Source organism: Mastigoproctus giganteus, chromosome 12 (assembly GCF_048544385.1).
Source record: "Mastigoproctus giganteus isolate SK-2022 chromosome 12, ASM4854438v1, whole genome shotgun sequence".
NCBI lineage: Eukaryota > Metazoa > Arthropoda > Arachnida > Uropygi > Thelyphonidae > Mastigoproctus > Mastigoproctus giganteus.
In genome coordinates, this window is record NC_143586.1 from 88,746,357 (window position 1) to 88,765,116 (window position 18,760).

The following is an 18,760-nucleotide window of genomic DNA, read 5'->3' on the forward strand; positions in this document are numbered from 1 at the left end:
TCAGGTTTCTGTCAGAGTGCAGAATACTGCTATCCTGACAGTTTTTAAGTCATCATCTGGGTGTGGTGGGAGACATGGGCAATTTTAACTATTGATTATTGGTTAATTGCTGGGGGCTGAATTTTTCATTCTTTGGATAGTTCTGCGCATTTCGAATACTTTTTGTGTGAAGGATGTAAAGGCTTTATAGTTTTCCTCTTCTGTGATAAATAGGTGTTCTTCTCCCCTGGGAAGGGGCCAATCTGTGCTATTAGCTCTGTTCTGGGGGTATCATAAATTATACATTCATATAGAATGTGTGTCCCTTCATTCTTGCCACAGGTGCTGTTTGGGTCATCAGTCAGTCCTGAGGAGGTTAGTTTCGCTTTTAGGGAGCCATGACCTGTCAGTATAAATGTTGCAAAAAGTCCAGGGGCATACCACTTAGGTGGCTTTGGGCTAACCATTTCCACCTGTGGCAGAAACCTTTTGGTAACCCGACCTCTGGTTTCTTGCTCCCACTTTGTTTGCCATAGCTTGTGGAGCTTTGTGTCTATTCTTTTTTTTCAGCATTAAAGGTGTTGGCTGTATCAAGGGCTTTCCCCAGAAATTCTGTGGGTATGCCCTTTTTAAGTCTATAATACAAGCATCTTTTGGCTACCTCCAGGTAAAGTTACTGTAGCACACCTGCGCTACAGTAACTGTAGCGCAGGTGTGCCTACTGTGTGACATGCTCTGGTAATAGTGAGAAGTGTTATCCTTTGTATCGATTCTAATTTATTCCTATTTCTTACTATGGCCGAGCGGGTGAACCACACATTGGCTCCATAGGTGATAACAGGTAGGAACATTGTACGATATATGATTGCCGGGGTCTTTCTCCATAGGTGATAACAGGTAGGAACATTGTACGGTATATGATTGCCAGGGTCTTTCTTTTGAGCCCGCATTCTGATCGACCGATCCTGGCAATCATACCCGCATAATTTCTCACTTTCTTCGCCAAGTAGGTCAATTGGGGGTGAAAAGTTAATTTTGATTTGTGGATGTCTTCTAATGTCCAAATTGCCTTTTAGAAGTATTTGTTTGTTTTTTTCCAACGATATTTTAAGCATGTGCACTTGTGCCCACTCCTGCAGCTGCCAGAGGGCAGTATTTGATCTTTGCTCTACAACCACTTTCATGTTTCCTTTTACAAGGAAAATCATGTCATCTGCAAAGGCCAGACTTTCCACAGGGCCCAGATCCAAAGGCCAGAAATTTGTCCAGAACAATATTGCAAGGCCCCGAGTGCCAAACGTTTCTAGTGATCAGGCGATATCTCTGCAATTATAAAGCAATTTCTAAAGTGATAGTGATACACATTTATAGAGATTAAAGAAAATTCTCTATTGTACATATAAATATATAGTTGCTGAAAAGTACCAGCACAAAGAATCCTAAGAAAGGAAAGACACCTTTCTTTTATTTATTTTTTAGTTCTACTAACTACTAATCAACTTCCGCTTGGTCACTAGGTGGCACCGCTCCTGCCTCCCCGTGGCGGGCCCGGAAACCTGGGAGGAAAAGCTCTCACTCCCAGGGCTAAAAGGAGCAAACATGATTGATCCAAATATCACAACCACAGATCCCAAAGATCCGACTCCTTTGAGTCGGAAAAATGAGGATAATGAGACAAATGTTACCAAAAGACAAAAAAAGGACATAACATCGCTTCATGCACCTACCTTTCTAGTCCTTCATTCAACATCAGAACAGCCATTGGGAAAACTGTCGCCATTTGTAATCCAAAAATGTCTAGAAAGTGTAGCTGGAACACCAAAAAATGTCAAGAGACTGAAATCAGGCGACATTTTAGTCGAGACAGCCAGTGCCAAACATGCAGAAAGACTGCTTCAGATGAGAACTTTTGGAGGGATCCCAGTAGCAGTCTCTCCCCATAACAGCCTAAATACATAAAAGGAGTAATTTCTGAATGGGACCTTATTAGTGTCTCAGAAGAAGAAATTAAAAATGAGCTAGAAGATCAAGGTGTCATTGCTGTGAGAAGGATTAATGTTACTAGAGATGGTATACTTACTCCAACTAGAAATTTGATACTGACCTTTAACACTCCCAAACCACCTACATCGGTAAAGGCCGGATATCTAAATTGTAACATCAGGCCATACATTCCGAATCCTCTCCGCTGTTTTAAATGCCAAAAGTACAAAGTACAAAGTATGTTGAGGGTCAAACGGCACCAGGAATTTCTCCCATCTCCGCGAGTGTTCGCTGTATCGAGGGACAGTACTCTATCAAGACCAGAGATTTAAAAGTGTGTGGATCATGTGTTGTGTAGTATGTTGTGCCCATTGTTCTTCTGGCCTATTGGCCGTCGAGCCCCTGATGAGACCCGACTTTGTCCGTACTATGCCAACGAGGAGGCTGGCCAGGTGTACCTTGAAATTTATTATACTCTGGCAGGTCCCGCCGCCTAATTTCCTGGGATTTCAGCGGCTGGGTCCTATAAAAAAAAAAAAAAAAGATAGATAATCGCGGTGGTATAATTGCAAAATCGCTATTAAGTTAGTATGTGGGGTTTGTTCCCCGAAATTACCATGGGATTGTACGCTAAAATGACGAGTTCTAGAGGCCAAAAGTATGGTCATTCACAAATGGCATGCCGTGGAGTTCCTATCTGTTCCAACTGTGGATCTCAAGATCATACCAATCAGAACTGTCCAGCCGAGCAACCAAAGTGTCCAAATTGTAAGGGGGATCATTCCGCCTATTCTAAGAACTGCGAATTCTGGAAAAGAGAAAAGCAGATTCAACGATATAAAGTAGAACACTCCGTCACATACCAAGAAGCTAAGAGAACTGTACTGCCGACTATTTTAAGCAGACCTTCCTATGCACAGGTCATAAAGAATCGGCGTACAATAGATACGCAAACAGATTTCACGATTCCCCCAAAGAAGTCTATTTCGGACTGGGCACGAGGTCTACTTATCACATCCCAACCAAAACAAAAAGAGAAAGTCACAAACACACCACTATCTGTACCTCCAAATGCAAAACACTCAGAAACAAAAGCCACAGAAAAACGTAATGTCATAAGCCAGAAGCCAACGGAACAAGTGGATACAGAATTGACCAATCAAGCAGAGGAATCAGTACTAGAGATTTTTGCGGAAGAAGAGATGGATACCGGCAAACCATATTTTCCAAAGGAAAAACATAAACTTGAAAAGCTTAAAGCAACAGCTAAGAAACAGTCTGACACTTTCTCGAAAATCAAATAATGGGGATTATAATCCAATGGAACTGCAGAGGTTTCCGCACTAATATACATGATATATATGATCTGATTGCACAGCATACCCCGCTGTGTCTTTGCCTGCAAGAAACATATCTCAGACCTCAAGACTCTCCCACAGTAAAGAACTATATCACATACCGTAAAGACAGAGTAACAGGCGGCACGACCCATGGTGGTGTGGCAATTTTCGTAAATTCACACATTCCTTCCCAAGTTTTTCCACTAAACACAACCCTTGAGGCGGTTGCAGTACACATAGCCATTAAATCTCTCATAACCATTATAACAATTTACGTTCCCCCAAACCAAGAATTACAACAACAAGGCTTAGAAGATATATTAACTCAGTTACCTCCACCCATCTGTATACTGGGAGACCTCAATGGACACAGTCCTATGTGGGGAAACACAGCCCTAGACCGGAGAGGAAAACAGATCGAAAAATGGATAGAACAGAATGACTTAACCCTGTTGAATGATGGCACACATACATACATGCATCTTCCATTGGGAAACAGCACAGCTATTGACCTAGCATTATGTTCTCCAACATTATTTCCAATACTTGATTGGTCTGTACACAGAGATCCTCTCAGCAGCGATCACTATCCAATAATCATTTCCATGATATCAGGAACCACATGTCAGTCATGTAGAAGTCCCAAATGGAAAGTAAATGAAGCGGATTGGGAAAAGTATAAATCCATTGTAAAATTAGATGCAGATATTATCAAGCAAAAACCGTTAGATGCAGCAGTACAATATGTAACAAATAAACTAATCCAAGCTGCTGAGCAGACTATTCCAAAAACATCACCACACCTTCCAAGACATCCAAAACCATGTTGGAATGAAGAATGTTCACACGCTAAAAGAGAGAGAAATAAAACCTGGAATAATTTCCGAAGATGTCCCACTACAGAGAACCTAGTATTATTCAAAAAGGCACAAGCGCGAGCCAGGTATGTTAGAAGAGCCAGTAGCAAAGCATCCTGGATAAAATTTGCATCCACTTTAACAAGTTCCACACCATCTCAAATTGTCTGGAATAAAATCAGAAAAATGAATGGCAGATACCAGATTTATCCACCTCCAATCCTAAACTGGAATGGACAAATCACCGCACAGCCTTCAGAAATAGCCAATGCACTGGGCGAAACCTGTGCCAAAACATCAGCAACCACATCATATACTCCTAATTTTCAAATATACAAGGCAAGAATAGAAAAACACAAACTGAATTTTTCCACAAGAAATGACGAACAGTACAACCTTCCGTTAACTTTCCATGAATTAAAAACAGCTCTGTCGCAGACAAAGCAAAGCGCTGTAGGACCAGACCAAATTCACTACATGATGATAAAGGAACTTGACCACCAATCCCAAACGGCATTACTTGAACTGTTCAACAAAATCTTTCTAGAAAACCAGTTTCCACATAGTTGGCATCATGCAATAATTCTGGCTTTCCCAAAACTGGGAAAGGATCTTTCCAATCCACGCAACTACCATCCAATTGCTTTAACAAGTTGCCTAGGCAACTTGTTAAAGCAATTGGATATTTGATAATTGTGGTATTTGAACAGTAATAATCTTCTCGACCCAGCACAGCATGGTTTCAGGAAAAATCGCTCAACACTAGACCTACTTATAAAATTAGAAAACAGTATACGGAATGCCTTCATCCGAAAGGAACATCACGTCATGATCTGCTTTGATATAGAAAAAGCGTACGATACGGCATGGCGTTATGGAATCCTTCAAAACTTATACCTCCTTGGTTTACGTGGACATCTTCCTAAATATATCCAAAATTTCTTGCAACACAGGACATTCCAAGTTAGGCTGCAGACGGTCCTTTCTAAGGTTTTCATCCAAGAAGAAGGAGTGCCTTAGGGGTCTGTGCTTAGCACTACCCTGTTCGCTATTAAAATAAATACAATAACCGAGCACATTCCAAGAATCGTTGACGCAGCTTTATACTTTGACAATTTCAGCATTTCTTATCACTCTCAGAATATGCGAAGTATAGAATGGCAGCTACAAGGAACAATAAACAAAATAAGCAAATGAGCTCAAACAAATGGCTTCCCTATTTCCACACAAAAAACTGCGTGTATACACTTCTGTAGAAAACGAAACCTACACCCTGATCCCGAATTGAAACTTGACGGACATATTATCCCAGTAGTACCAAGCATAAGATTCTTAGGACTTCTGTTGGATAAGAAACTAACATTCCTTGATCACATTAAACAACTCAGGCTTTCTTGCTTAAAGAAATTAAACATTCTCAAAGTTCTTTCCGCAACAACATGGGGAGCAGATCGATATACACTACTCAAACTTTATCGATTTATAGTTCGTGCCAAACTAGATTATGGAGCAGCTGTTTACGACTCGGCTAAACCAACTGCTTTGAGATGGTTAGACCCCATACACCACAGTGCACTCCGTATAGCACTCGGCGCTTTTCGAACTTCACCTATACAAAGCCTTTATGCAGAAGCCCATGAACCTTCATTACAGCTTAGACGACAGAACTTGTTATTGCACTATGCCGTCAAGATAAAATCTATCAGTGATCATCCAAATAGAGACTTTCTGTTTTCATATAATTGGGAAAACATATACCAAGCCCATCCACGGATGAATCGACCTGCCAACATCCGTCTGAAAGATTTACTACTAAGCCGAGAGCTTGATTATGACAACATAGCTACTGCAATTGCACAGACCATTCCACCATGGTGCATAGTTCAACCCATATATGATATGTATTTTCAAACCTGGGGGAAAAACACTCTATCCAGAAAAAACTACCAGCAGTTATATGCAGCATACAAAGAACAATATCCACATCACACTTTCATATATACAGATGGGTCTAAATCAGAGACTTGTGTGTAGGAGCTGCAATTCATTTTGAGGATCGTACCTTCATCCAACAACTCCCAAAAGAATGCAGTATTTTTACTGCTGAATTACAAGCCATTTCAATGGCTATAAACCACATCAAACATAAACAGATAGCAAACAGCATTATTTTCACGGACTCGCTTAGCTCTGTTACTGCCTTGCAGAACGCAAATACCAAAGGACATCCAATCCTAAAACATATCCAATTTTCAGTATCAAAGGTATTACAAAGAAATCACAATATCAGATTCTGCTGGATCCCAGGCCACACAGGAATAACTGGAAACGAAAGAGCAGACAAAGCAGCAAAAGAAGCTTCCACATCTGATTATGCCTTTCATACAATGCCATATACAGATTACAAGTCCTTGATCCACCAAAGCAGTATAAAACAATGGCAAAAACACTGGCTAGATCAGACTAACAAACTTCGCCTAATAAAAGAAACATTTCGACCATGGTCTACTAGCTTCCGATCGAATAGACTGGAAGAAGTGATCCTCGCTCGATTGCGAATCGGGCATACACATATGACTCACTGTTACCTACTCAGAGGTGAAGACCCCCCCTCAATGCCAAAACTGTCAAGTTCCGCTGACTATACATTCCTTCACGGTGAACTGTCCAAAATTTCATAGAGAATGTCAAAGAGCCTTTCAATCAATAATGAATAAACAAAACAACCTCACGCTTAAAACAATTTTAGATGACCGGCCAAATATAACCGAAGTTTTCTCCTTCGTTAAGTTAACTGGATACTTTCAAAACATATAAAATTAAATAGTACACCTTTTATAGAGAAGCTACACAAATATATATAGCAAAGTCTTGGTTCTGCCATAAACCACAAGTAAAGTGAATAAAATGCTGATATACGAAACTCTCCTACCTAGGCTAGGTGCATTATAGCCTAAGCTGCTCTTGCGCCAATAGCTTTCAAATAACAACAACAACAACAATATTGCAAAGAAGGGCAGTGAGATTAGTGAGGGATACAAAAGAGTGCTCTTACCAAGAAAGCCTTTGGTTCTGTAAATTACAGTGTCTGGAAACTGGGGGAACTGGGTACCTGTGAGGAGATTTGATTGAGGTGTTTTAAGTCTTTGAATGGACTGAGTAAGCTAAATGGTGATGGCATTCTTCCTCTTGCTCAAACGAGACACACACACACACACACACACACACACACGAGGTGACAGGCGCCTCCGCAGCCAGGTTGAAGGAGCAGCCATGCGTAGCACACGCTTCTTGATTAGACTGGAGTTCAGGCCCATCACCACCAAATATGGAGGATGCGGAAAGGTCAGGGAATGACTACTGCATATCCCCGGAGCAATATGGCTTTAGTTGCTAATGCTCCTTAAAAAAAAAAAAACAAAACCAAACATGAGGTGACATAAATTTAAATTGAAGCAGGATGGTTGAAGGATAGATATGTGGAAAGTTAGTTTCAGCCAGCAGGTAGTTAGTAGTTGAAACAGACTGCTATCTGGTGTTGCAGAAGTGAAATGAGTAGTTTGAATGATTCAAGAAGGAACTAGACAAATTATTAGAGGCTTTGGACAGGTGATGTGGGAAGTGTGTGTGTTATTTTGACTGATGCTGTATAAGCTTTTTTTCTTGTATCATTTCTCACTACTAATCCCATTGCTATTGTCAAGTTATTTGGAAAGAATTATAGCAGAATGAAACATACATAAAAGAGACATTATGATGTTGATGAGGCTGTCTTAATTAAAATGATTTAAACAGTAAAGGAGCAAAAATATCTCAGTATGTATTCCACTTTTAATGATTGAAGCCAAACTATTTGGAATTGATAACCACGTTCTCCAGTTTGGATAGATGTAAATAGTATGTGTAATGCCTATGAAAGTGAAACATTATTTAATATAACTGTATACATTTTATATCTGCTAATTAGATTTTATTATTAAATTTCAACTAATTTCAATGTAATTTAAAAAAAAAAAATGTCAACCTCTGTTATAGCATCACTCATTTATAACATAAAAATTGTTGTGGTCCCGTCAGTAATGCTGTAACTAAGTTTGACTGTATTCTTTTACTTTTAATGACAACAGTGATCTTCTGAAAATACAGCCGACCGGGCTAGCCGAGTGGGTAAAGTACCTGCCCGGCAACCCAAAGGTTGCGGGTTCGATTCCCGCCTCGGGCTTGGATCAAAGTACTGCAAAAACTTTGGGAGGTGCAATATGGCCACAGAAGCCGATGCGCCAACAACTACCAAATCAATCAATCTGAAAATACAGAATTATCATAGTTGCCATTAAGAGTGAAAGCAGGCCCATAAATTATAAATTTCCTGAATTAGTAGCCATTTTCTTGAAAAGTATTGTTCTCTGTATACATCTGAGACTATAGTGTTTAAGTAAAAACATAAACAAATGAAAAAGAATCTAAATAACAAATACACAAAGTAATTTGATTTCTGTTATTTATGTTTCTTTCATTTATATCCATTTTTTTAACGATATTGTTTCAGTTAGATTTGCTTTTCTGTTATAATTTTTTTTTTTATTTTGGTAATATAATTTTATTTGCTTGTTTCCTTTTCCTTTTTTTAAATAATTCTTGTCAGAATTATTCTACTCTAAAAGTTTATAAATTTTACTATTTTTATTCAAGTATTGTGTGATTTGTATTATTTGCCTTGTTCTCCAATTCCTCTGACAGGAGCACCACAGGATAATGTCACAACTGTTTTTTTTTTTTTGACTAATTTAAATAAAATCTATACAAGTGACTAATGCCAATTTATGAATTCCTCAGTTACTGTTTCAGATCAATTTGCATCATTAATTGTTTTGTTATTTAAAAAGTTTGGCCATAAAAAATAAAAACTAAGCATTTTGTTAAGTCTATTCATACATATTAATTATCTCATGTTGAGAAACAAGAATTTTAAATTAGCAGCATCTTTCCCTTGCAATTACTGAAGCACACTGTCATCACATTTTATCCATGCATCTTCCAACAGGAGCTCGCTTGTTTGGTTGTTTGCATTTTTCAGTGGCAGGCCACTCACCACAGCATGTGGGTTATTTTATTTTAGTTTATTTCAGGTTTTGCTTGTAAAGATAACACCCAAATGCAGGTATTTTATTTTTAAAAAAAATAAAAATATATGCTTTTAATTTAAAAGTAGGATTATTCACAATTGTATTCATAATAAATTGAAAATAAAGGTGGCATCATTTGAAAATAAAGGTGGCATCATTATATACCTTATCTTAAGGTGTATCTGTCAGTTAGAAGGAAATTTCTTTGCCCATTAAAGGATTAATTCTAGACATTTGCACAAGACCAGTTTTACAAGGCGAACACATTCCTTTTAGATTAATTCATTGATTAAGGAATACACATTAAAATTCACTTTCATATTGTAGTCTCTTCCTGTGTAGAATGGGGGATGGGTCAAGGAGCAATATTGCATTTTATATAATTCACTTTAAAGAAATATTGCTTTAATTGCAAATGACATTTGACATTCAACCTTTTTTTTTAGCTTCAGTTTCATTTATCAGTCGAATTTTTTTTATAATTTTTGCTTGCTCTCTGTCAAAAATATTTTATAGCCAGTGCACACTACTGATGTGGGAGAAAGCAACTATTTTTATATCTCCTTGGCACTATTTCATGTTATATGGTGATGGTTTGTGAATTTTTGTTTTTACAGTTGATTTAGTCAGTAGAATTTCTCCTGGATTTTTCATTCCACAAGCAGAGAAATTGGTTTCAGAAAACACACACACACACACACACACACACACACACACACACACACACACACACACACACACTTCAGAACACGGTAGGATCAGTTTCAGTCTTATTAAGTAACTGATTTTTATTTTTCATAGGAAACTTTACTAATCACAGCAGGAGCCTACCTAATGGCATTGATCCATCTGATTATAAGGCACTTGGGAAAGGCATTCTCTCTAATGACAGCATTATTGAAAAATATAAGATTGCATTAAGTTATTACAGAAAAGTAAGTGTGTAATTTGTTTTTAACTAAATAACTAAGGTAAAAATTACTTTATTAGTTTCATTTCTCTTTTACAAAATGGTTAATATTTAACCTTCAGAATATATTGGGAGTACATCTCACTTACTGTTCTTGCAATTAAAATTACATTTGTATTAAGAACATAGCATTAATCTTGTGCTTACTGGAAATTTGAAGTTATAACTCATTAATTAAAAAAACAGATCAACACAGAAACTAAATATTAAAATCATTTTGTAAAAATAATTCAATTTTTGCACTTAGCCTTTTGAAAAATACATTGTTCATAAAAGATCCAAACAATTTGAAATTATAATAAAATAAAATCAAACATGCTTACAAGAAAAGAGTTTATTGATGTGATACAACAGTATAAAGTTTTATTTACGTGATCAGTATACTTTAATGTGTGCATTCTTGGTTGCACGTAGGATATCTAATCAATAATTGGCTTCCTCCATGTACTTTCCAGTGTCAGAATTGACAGTTGCTATAGCATCTGTTGATTCTGGTTTGTAGTTATATAATTTGTAGTACACAAACTCTTCATACTAAATCTCCAAAGAAAGGGATCCAAATAGACAATATCTGGTGACCAAGGGATAGGACCATTGCAGCTAATCATCAGTGCCTCATTCTCATTGAAGAAAATGTATGGTTGCATTTCCTGTATGGGGAGGAACACAAAATGCTCCAGGTAGGAATAGTCACAAGTAGTTGCATATTTGCACATTCTTAAAGTCTTACATAGATATATCTTTACTTTCAGCTTTAAATCTATACATTTTTTCCATCTTATAAATAACATTTGTAAATTTATATTAAAATCCCCGAATAATAGTCAGTGCGAGCAGTTAATCTTATGAAATTCCAATGTAAATTAATGCACGGTTTCAACATTAACATATACATTAATTTACATAATGAATAGGCTTTATGTAAATTAACAATAATTACATAAAACCTATTACCAACCATAGTACTCATGTTACTGTTAGATAAAGTACCCTTAACCTTTTGGCTTAATTGCTTGTAACTACAAAGTCATTGCCACTAATTTAAGTGGTGACACTTATGATTTAAACAGTTGTATTTGCAAAATTACCCACCTTACATTGGTCACAACTTTGGTCATATTATTTCTGAAGATTTGAGTGTCGTTACACATTTGGAACTTACTGAAATTCTAGCATATGGATATAGATTTAGACTAATCCCGAACATTAACTTTGCATCGTTCAAAAAACAACTTTGTCAAGACCTCTTAGATTATTGTATACTTTTGGCTTCCAAGTACAATATCCCAGTTCAATCCTTCCAGATGTGGGTTAACACTAATTTTTACAAACTTGTCAAAAATTATTCTAATTATTCTAAATCTCTTGTTAATAAATATTTTAAATACTACAACTTTACTAAAATTAAAAAGCAGTTGCATGAATTAACAAAAACATTTTATTATTACCTCTTTGGATAAAGTGTCTGACAATTATGCTTTCATCTGCAAGGCTTTTTATGATTTTACCTTAAAGAATGAACTTTAGTTCAGTGACACTTACAAACCTGTCTTATCTTCACACAGTGTCATCACCAAAAAAATATTGGCTTTGAACAAAACATTGAAATTAAATATACATAATTTTAACTTTCCTTACGTGTACTTCATCCCCAAATTCCACAAAACACCAGTTGGTTTCATGTTTATTGCTTCTTGCAAAAACAGTTATGACCAGGTTCCTGGTAAAACTTTTGAAGAACTGCTTGGATCCATTCTGGACATAATACCTAATAGCAGAATTATTCTTAATAATCTTCCAGTTTTAAATAAATTACACACCAGTAACATTACAGATATACAAACATATGACTTCCATAGTCTTTTTGCTAACATTAATCTAGATAACCTCTAAAATGTTTTCATAAAATCAATCAGGAATACAAATAAATAAGCAGATGTTAGTATTAGCATTAATTGAGGCATATGATGCAAGAAAGCAAGCTTATAGAGCATCAGCCCAAAAAAAAAAAAAAAAAAAGCCTTCCCATTTCACCCACTGGTCACTCCAAATGTTTGTCTAGTCCACCTTAAATTTTTAAATTTATATAAGCTATCAACTTCCACAACAACACATGGAAGTCTGTTCCAGCAATCAACTACTTGCTGACTAAAGGCAAATTTCTGCACATCTATTCTACAACTGTCTTTCCTCAATTTGAATTTATGCCTCCTTAGATTTCCTAATCTGAGCAAGTGGAAGAATCCCATCAGAATTCAGCATGCTCAACCCATTAAAGGCCTTGTACATCTCAGTCAGATCACCTCGCAGGTTCTTAGTCTCTAGATGCTGCAATTTACAGAATTTAAGCCTCTCCTGGTAAGAGAACCCCTTTGTTCCTCCCGCCAATCTTGTTGCTCTTCTCTGTACTCATTCTAGGAACTCTATATCCTTCCTAAAATGCAGCCTCCAGACCTATATGCAGTACTCAAGGTGTGGCTTGACCATTGCCTTATACAAAGGTATAATCACCTCCTTGTCTCTGCTAGCAAAATTCCTATATATCAATTTGACAACACCACGACCTGCTCTGGCAGCCCATCTGCACTGCTCAGAGAACTTCATATCTGACTGTACAATTACCACCAGATCTTTTTCATTCTCCACCTCCCTGAGTGTAGCACACACAGTTGTTACATTTCTCTTGGGTTACTGCTACCCATATGCAGTACTTTGCATTTGTCAATATTAAACTTCAGTTGCCACTTCTCAGCCCATCTACCTAACTTTTCTACATCCTGTTGCAGTAGCTACTGTCTTCACCATCATTAACAACCCTGCCAGCCTTTGTATCATCTGCAAACTTGGACGTACCACAAGGGTCAGTACTGAGTGCAACCCTATTTGCCATTACAATTGATTCCATTACAAAAGAACTCCCAAATACTGTGGAGGCATATCTTTACGCTGACTATCTCTCTATTTCTTGCCATTCTTTGAACACGAGATCTATCGAATGGCAACTGCAGATGACCCTCAATAAAGTGCAAAAGTGGGCTGAGCTTTTCCCATCAGAAAACTGTTGCGATCCACTTCTGCAATCAGCGCAAATTGCATGCACACCCTGAACTTCGGATATAAAATTGCATTATTCTGATTGCCAATAATATCAGATTCCTGGGATTGATCCTTGACAACAGGTTAAACTTCTTTGAGCACATTAAATTAATACGCACTACCTGTCTGAAAAAGCTGAACGTGCTAAGAGCTTTATCTGCCCTGTCTTGGGGAGCAGATCGTACAACGTTGCCGCTCATATATAGAGCACTGATTAGATCCCGTTTGGACTATGGTGCTCCAGTTTATGATTCTGCTTGAAGGAGTGTATTGCACTGGCTGGATCCTATACAACACAATGCACTGCGGATTGCTCTTGGCACTTATAGGACATCTCGAACCTATAGTCTATACATTGAAGCTCATGAGCCGCCTCTGTACCTCCACAGAAGAATGTTATTACTTAAATATGCAGCCAAAATAAAAAGTTGCTCTCCGCATCCTATTCAGCCATATCTCTTTAATCCACCATTTCACAATCTCTATAGAAATAAACCAAGTAAAATACGACCAGCAGGCCTACGGCTCCTTGAAATAACACAGAATTGGAATGTTTCTCTCTACAATAGGCAACAGGTCAAAAATTACTCTCCTCCACCATGGACCACCTATCCTCAACTGAAATGTGATACTTATTTTCTGCAATGGGGAAAGAACTGTCTGCCGACTCTAAATGTGCAACAACTCCATGCTAGCCATATTCAAAAGTATGCTGACTTCCTACTGATATATACGGATGGTTCCAAATCTCACTCAACTTTTGGAGCAGCAGCAGTGTTTCCCTCTGCTATCATATCAGCTTCTCTTCCACTTGAGTATATCAGCTTCTCTTCCACTTGAGTACAGCAGCTTTTCAGCTGAACTATATGCAATTCAATTAGCTCTGGAGAATTTGACTCTCCACCCATCTGCAAAATATTTACTTTATACCAACTCTCTCAGCTCAATTAGAGCAATGCAGAATCCCTTTCATAAGGATTACCCTGTTATAAATAAGATCAGGAGTTTGCTGTTGAAAATTGAAGACCGCCAACAACTAGTGAAGTTTTGATATTTCTGCTAAAAATCCATCAACTTTAGACTTTAGGCGCCTCCGTAGCCAGGTGGGAAGGAGCAGTAGTGTATAGCACATGCTTCTTGATTAGACCGGGGTTCAAGCCCGTCACCACCAAATACGAAGGATGCGGAAAGGTCAGGGAATGACCACCGCATATCCCGGAGCAATATGGCCTTAGTTGCTAATGCTCCTAAAAAAAAAAAAAAAAAAAAAAAAAAAAACCTTTAGACTTAACCTCTATCTTCATTCCAGCTTCTGATTATAATATCATAATTCAAGCAGCATACCATGCACAGTGGACAGAGCTATGGCATAAACAAACAAATAATAAACTATTCCAATTCAAACAAGATCCAACATTTTGGCACTCAAGCATTCAGACAGTTTGGCGAGAAGAAGTGGTTCTAGCACGGATTAGAATAGGACATACTCATCGGACTCACCTCCATCTGCTCACAGGTGATGATCCTCCTCAGTATTCACACTGCTCGGAACATCTAACAGTCAAACATTTTGATTGACTGTGCACATTATCAACAACATCGAATTTCGGTATTTCTTTCTCTGGCTAACCTCCGAGAATCGATCACATTAAATCATATCATTGGAGAGAAGGCAAATATTAGTGAACTTTACTGTTTTTTGAAAGAAATTGGAATTTATGAGCGAATATAAATAGTTTCTGAGCTGAAATGAAATTGAGCTGGCTTTGTATTAATTATTATATATGACATTCCAATGAATAGGCGCACTATAGCCACAGCAGCTTGTGCGCCATTAAACACCCATACCACACACACACACACACACACACACACACACACACAATTATGTCAGTTAAGAAAAATCTCCATATAAATTAGGCGTCTCCGTAGCCAGGTGGGAAGGAGCAGCAGTGCGTAGCATACGCTTCTTGATTAGACTGGGGTTCGAGCCCGTCACCACCAAATACAGAGGATGCGGCAAGGTCAAGGGAATGACCACCGCATATTCCTGGAGCAATATGGCCTTAGTTGTTAATGCTCCTAAAAACCAAACAACAACAACAACAACACCTATATAAATTGTGCCGTCTTACTTTGGTTTCAGTATTATTTCAAAATTGCATACCTCAGCTATGATTTCCGACTTTCCAGTGAACTGACCAACAATAATGCATATATTTGCCACATAGTTGATTCCTTTTTTTTATAGTCATATTTCGCATTTTGCATAGTAGTGTATTACAGTAAAATCTGCATTAATATCAGCTAATTTTTAATTCAGTTATTTCCACTCTTTCTGTTGAAGGTTTACGTTGTGGCATTTTATTAAAACACTCAGTAAACTGTGAAGAAAGCAGTAAGCATATGCAACTTCCTTATGTAGAAAGTCACGAAAACCTATAGGCATAAGTGATGAAGTGACATTGCATTTAATGATGGTATGCATGCATGGGAGGCTTTGCTTACATAATCAAGTCATTCCTTGTAGCCTCTTCAGTTCAGTACTGCAAATTGTTTTCTTTCTAAGCAATACCTCATGGAAACATTTACTGTAAAGAAATTGACAATCTTGAGAGTTTACTTTTTTGAGAAGCAGAAAAGTAAACTCTCAAGCATATTATGTCACGTGCATATTATGTATTTACTGTCTTCTTGAGAAAATTGTTTTCATTTGAATTATGAGGACTGGTATGAAAGTAATACCTCCTAATTTTTTGCTTTCAAATGTCTCGCCATAGATCATTTTGCCTGTTACTGAGTAGTCACTAGAAGTCTCTAGTTTCACCATACTGAGTGGTGCTGTGATTGGTCTTGTGAGTGCAGCACATGAATAGTTCAAAATGGTGGATGTTACAGATATACATATCAAGCAAAGAGTGGTGATTGAATTTCTTACCAAGGAAGAAGGGATGCCTATTGAAATCCATAGTGTCTCAGAAATGTTTATGGTGACAATACTGTAGATATGAGTACAGTTAGATGTTGGGTAAGACACTTTAAGAGTGGGGAAAGTGACATTGTTGACAATCCCCGAAGCAGCCAACAGACAACAAGAGCCAGATCAGCTGCCACATCACAATGTGCGAATTGTGCAGTGCAATAGGTATAGGGAAACTTGCTGTGATAACCATCATAAAGGAACTAGGCTACAACAAGTTTTGCACCCAGTGGTTCCTGAAAATGCTGACACATGAGCACAAGGAATCCCGGAAAGTCATCTGTATGGAACTTCTCTAGCACTACAAGAGTGAAGGAGAGGTTTTTCTTTCACGTATAGTCACAGGTGACGAAACCTTCATCCACCATTATGACCCTGAAACAAAGAGACAAGTCGATGGAGTGGCACCATCAAAATTCACCGCCAAGAAAAAGTTTTGAAGACAGCCTTCTATCAGTAAAGTCATGGCAACAATGTTTTGGGACAAAGGTGGGGTCTTGCTTGTGGACTTCTTGGAGTGTGGCACCATAATCAGCTCAGATCGATATGTGGAAATGTTGAAAAAGTTGAAAGTCCTCATCTGTAGAGTTCGACTGGACAAAAACCTTAATGAGGTTCTCCATGACAAATGCACAACCTCACACCAGCCTGTGCGTGATGGAGGCCATTGCAAATTGCTAAACTAGGGTACACTGTTCTTCCTCATCCCTCTCATAGCCCGGATCCTGCACCTTTCCGACTGTCACCTCTTCGGCCCGCTGAAGGGTACACTCTGTGGAACCCATTTTGCAGACGACGGCCAGTTTGAGCACGGTGTTCTTGAAGCCTTCCGGAGTAAGAGTAAGGACTTACTGAATTGGAATACAGTGTCTGGCTCAGAGATGGTGGAAGTACATACAAAATGATGGTGACTTTGTGGAAAGATAACAGTGTTTGTCAATGATTGAGGATTAATTGATGTAAAAAAGCATAGTTGTAGGAATTAAATTTTCTGGGGAAAAAAATAGGAGGCATCATTTTCATACTGCTCCTCATACATTAATTTTTCATCATTCTGTTTGTAAAGATTAAGACATGATTTTTACACTATATGGTACAATGCTTTAAAATAGAAGGCAAGCTAAAAATTTTAATAAGTGTGGAAGAAAAATGAAATCATTACAGAAATATAAAATGAGAACAGGGAATGTGTTGTTGCTTGTGAATTTAACTTATTGATCTCTGCAGTGCACATTTTTGAATTTAAATAAAAAATTACTAGGTCATTTAAAAAACCTAAATATTCTGATGTCAAGGCTGTTTTAAAGTGGTTTAAACAGCAAAGGAGTGAAAATATCCCATTAAGTGATCCACTTTTAATGATAAAAAAAATGAACATTTTGCCAAATTATTTCGAATTGAAAACTTTTTGTGTTCCACTGGTTGGATAAATTGATTTAAGTTGCATCACAGGATATGTTTTGGAAAAGTTACAAAAGAAGCAAAATATATGAACAGTACAACCATTCTGGAGTGGTTAAATTCAGTATGGCTCAAAGTGCACGAATAGTATGCAGACAAAGACATTTTCAATGCCAGTAAAGCAGGATTGTTTTTCAAATTAACTCTTGACAGATCTTAAAATCCAACAATGAAAAGTGCATAGGCAGTAAACTGCCAAGAGAACATATCACAATTTCAGTTTTCACAAATTTGAAAGGCATAGAAAAGAAAAATGTTTATAATAGGAAAATCTAAAAATTTGTGACGTTTCAAAAACATTAGAAACTTATCCGTTGATATAGTGAAAATAAAAAGGCTTGTGTGACATTGTCGTTGTTTGAATCCGTGCCTTTTCAGTGGGATCATCAGTTACACAGACATGTTAAAAAAACTTTTACTTGTTTTGAACAAGTGTGAGGTGTAGAAATTGTCAAAAAAAAAGGCAAGATAAAAAACATGAAACATATTTCTTCCAGCAGATATAACAAGCAGCTTGCAACCTGTAGATCAAGGTGCTATATGAAGTTTCAAATATCATTTTCAAAAATTAATTTTGTTTAGAATGATTTCTTGTCTTGAGAGAGAGTGAGCCTGCACGATAATCGTACTGTATTCAGTAGTAAAAGCATGGAACGGAGTATCTGAGAACACCATATATAACGCTTTACATTATTGCGGGATTTAGTACAGAAACTCCTAGGACTGACACTGTTAAAACTGATATTAATGAGGAAGATCTACCTTTATCAGAATGGATTTGCACAATAAATCAATAAATTTAGATGTTTATGACAATGTTGTTGATGAAGTGAAGAATCAAATGGGTGAGAAAGATCAAGATGAAGAAAAAGTTGAAGATGTAGAACTGAAAAAGTTCTGACTATTAGTGAAGCACTTCAAGCAGCTAAACTTGTAGATTTTTTTTTTATAAAAACATTGAGGACAAT

General features: G+C 37.4%; 1 protein-coding gene across 1 annotated transcript in view; it reads left to right on the forward strand.

Moving 5' to 3' along the window:
• brun (trafficking protein particle complex subunit brun) overlaps window positions 1–18,760 on the forward strand; it is a 379,016-nt gene that overhangs the window by 97,744 nt on the left and 262,512 nt on the right. Inside the window, exon 6 of the mRNA XM_090385832.1 lies at window positions 10,087–10,220. Coding sequence (XP_090241958.1) covers window positions 10,087–10,220 — 134 coding nt within the window. The remainder of the gene's footprint in view (window positions 1–10,086; window positions 10,221–18,760) is intronic.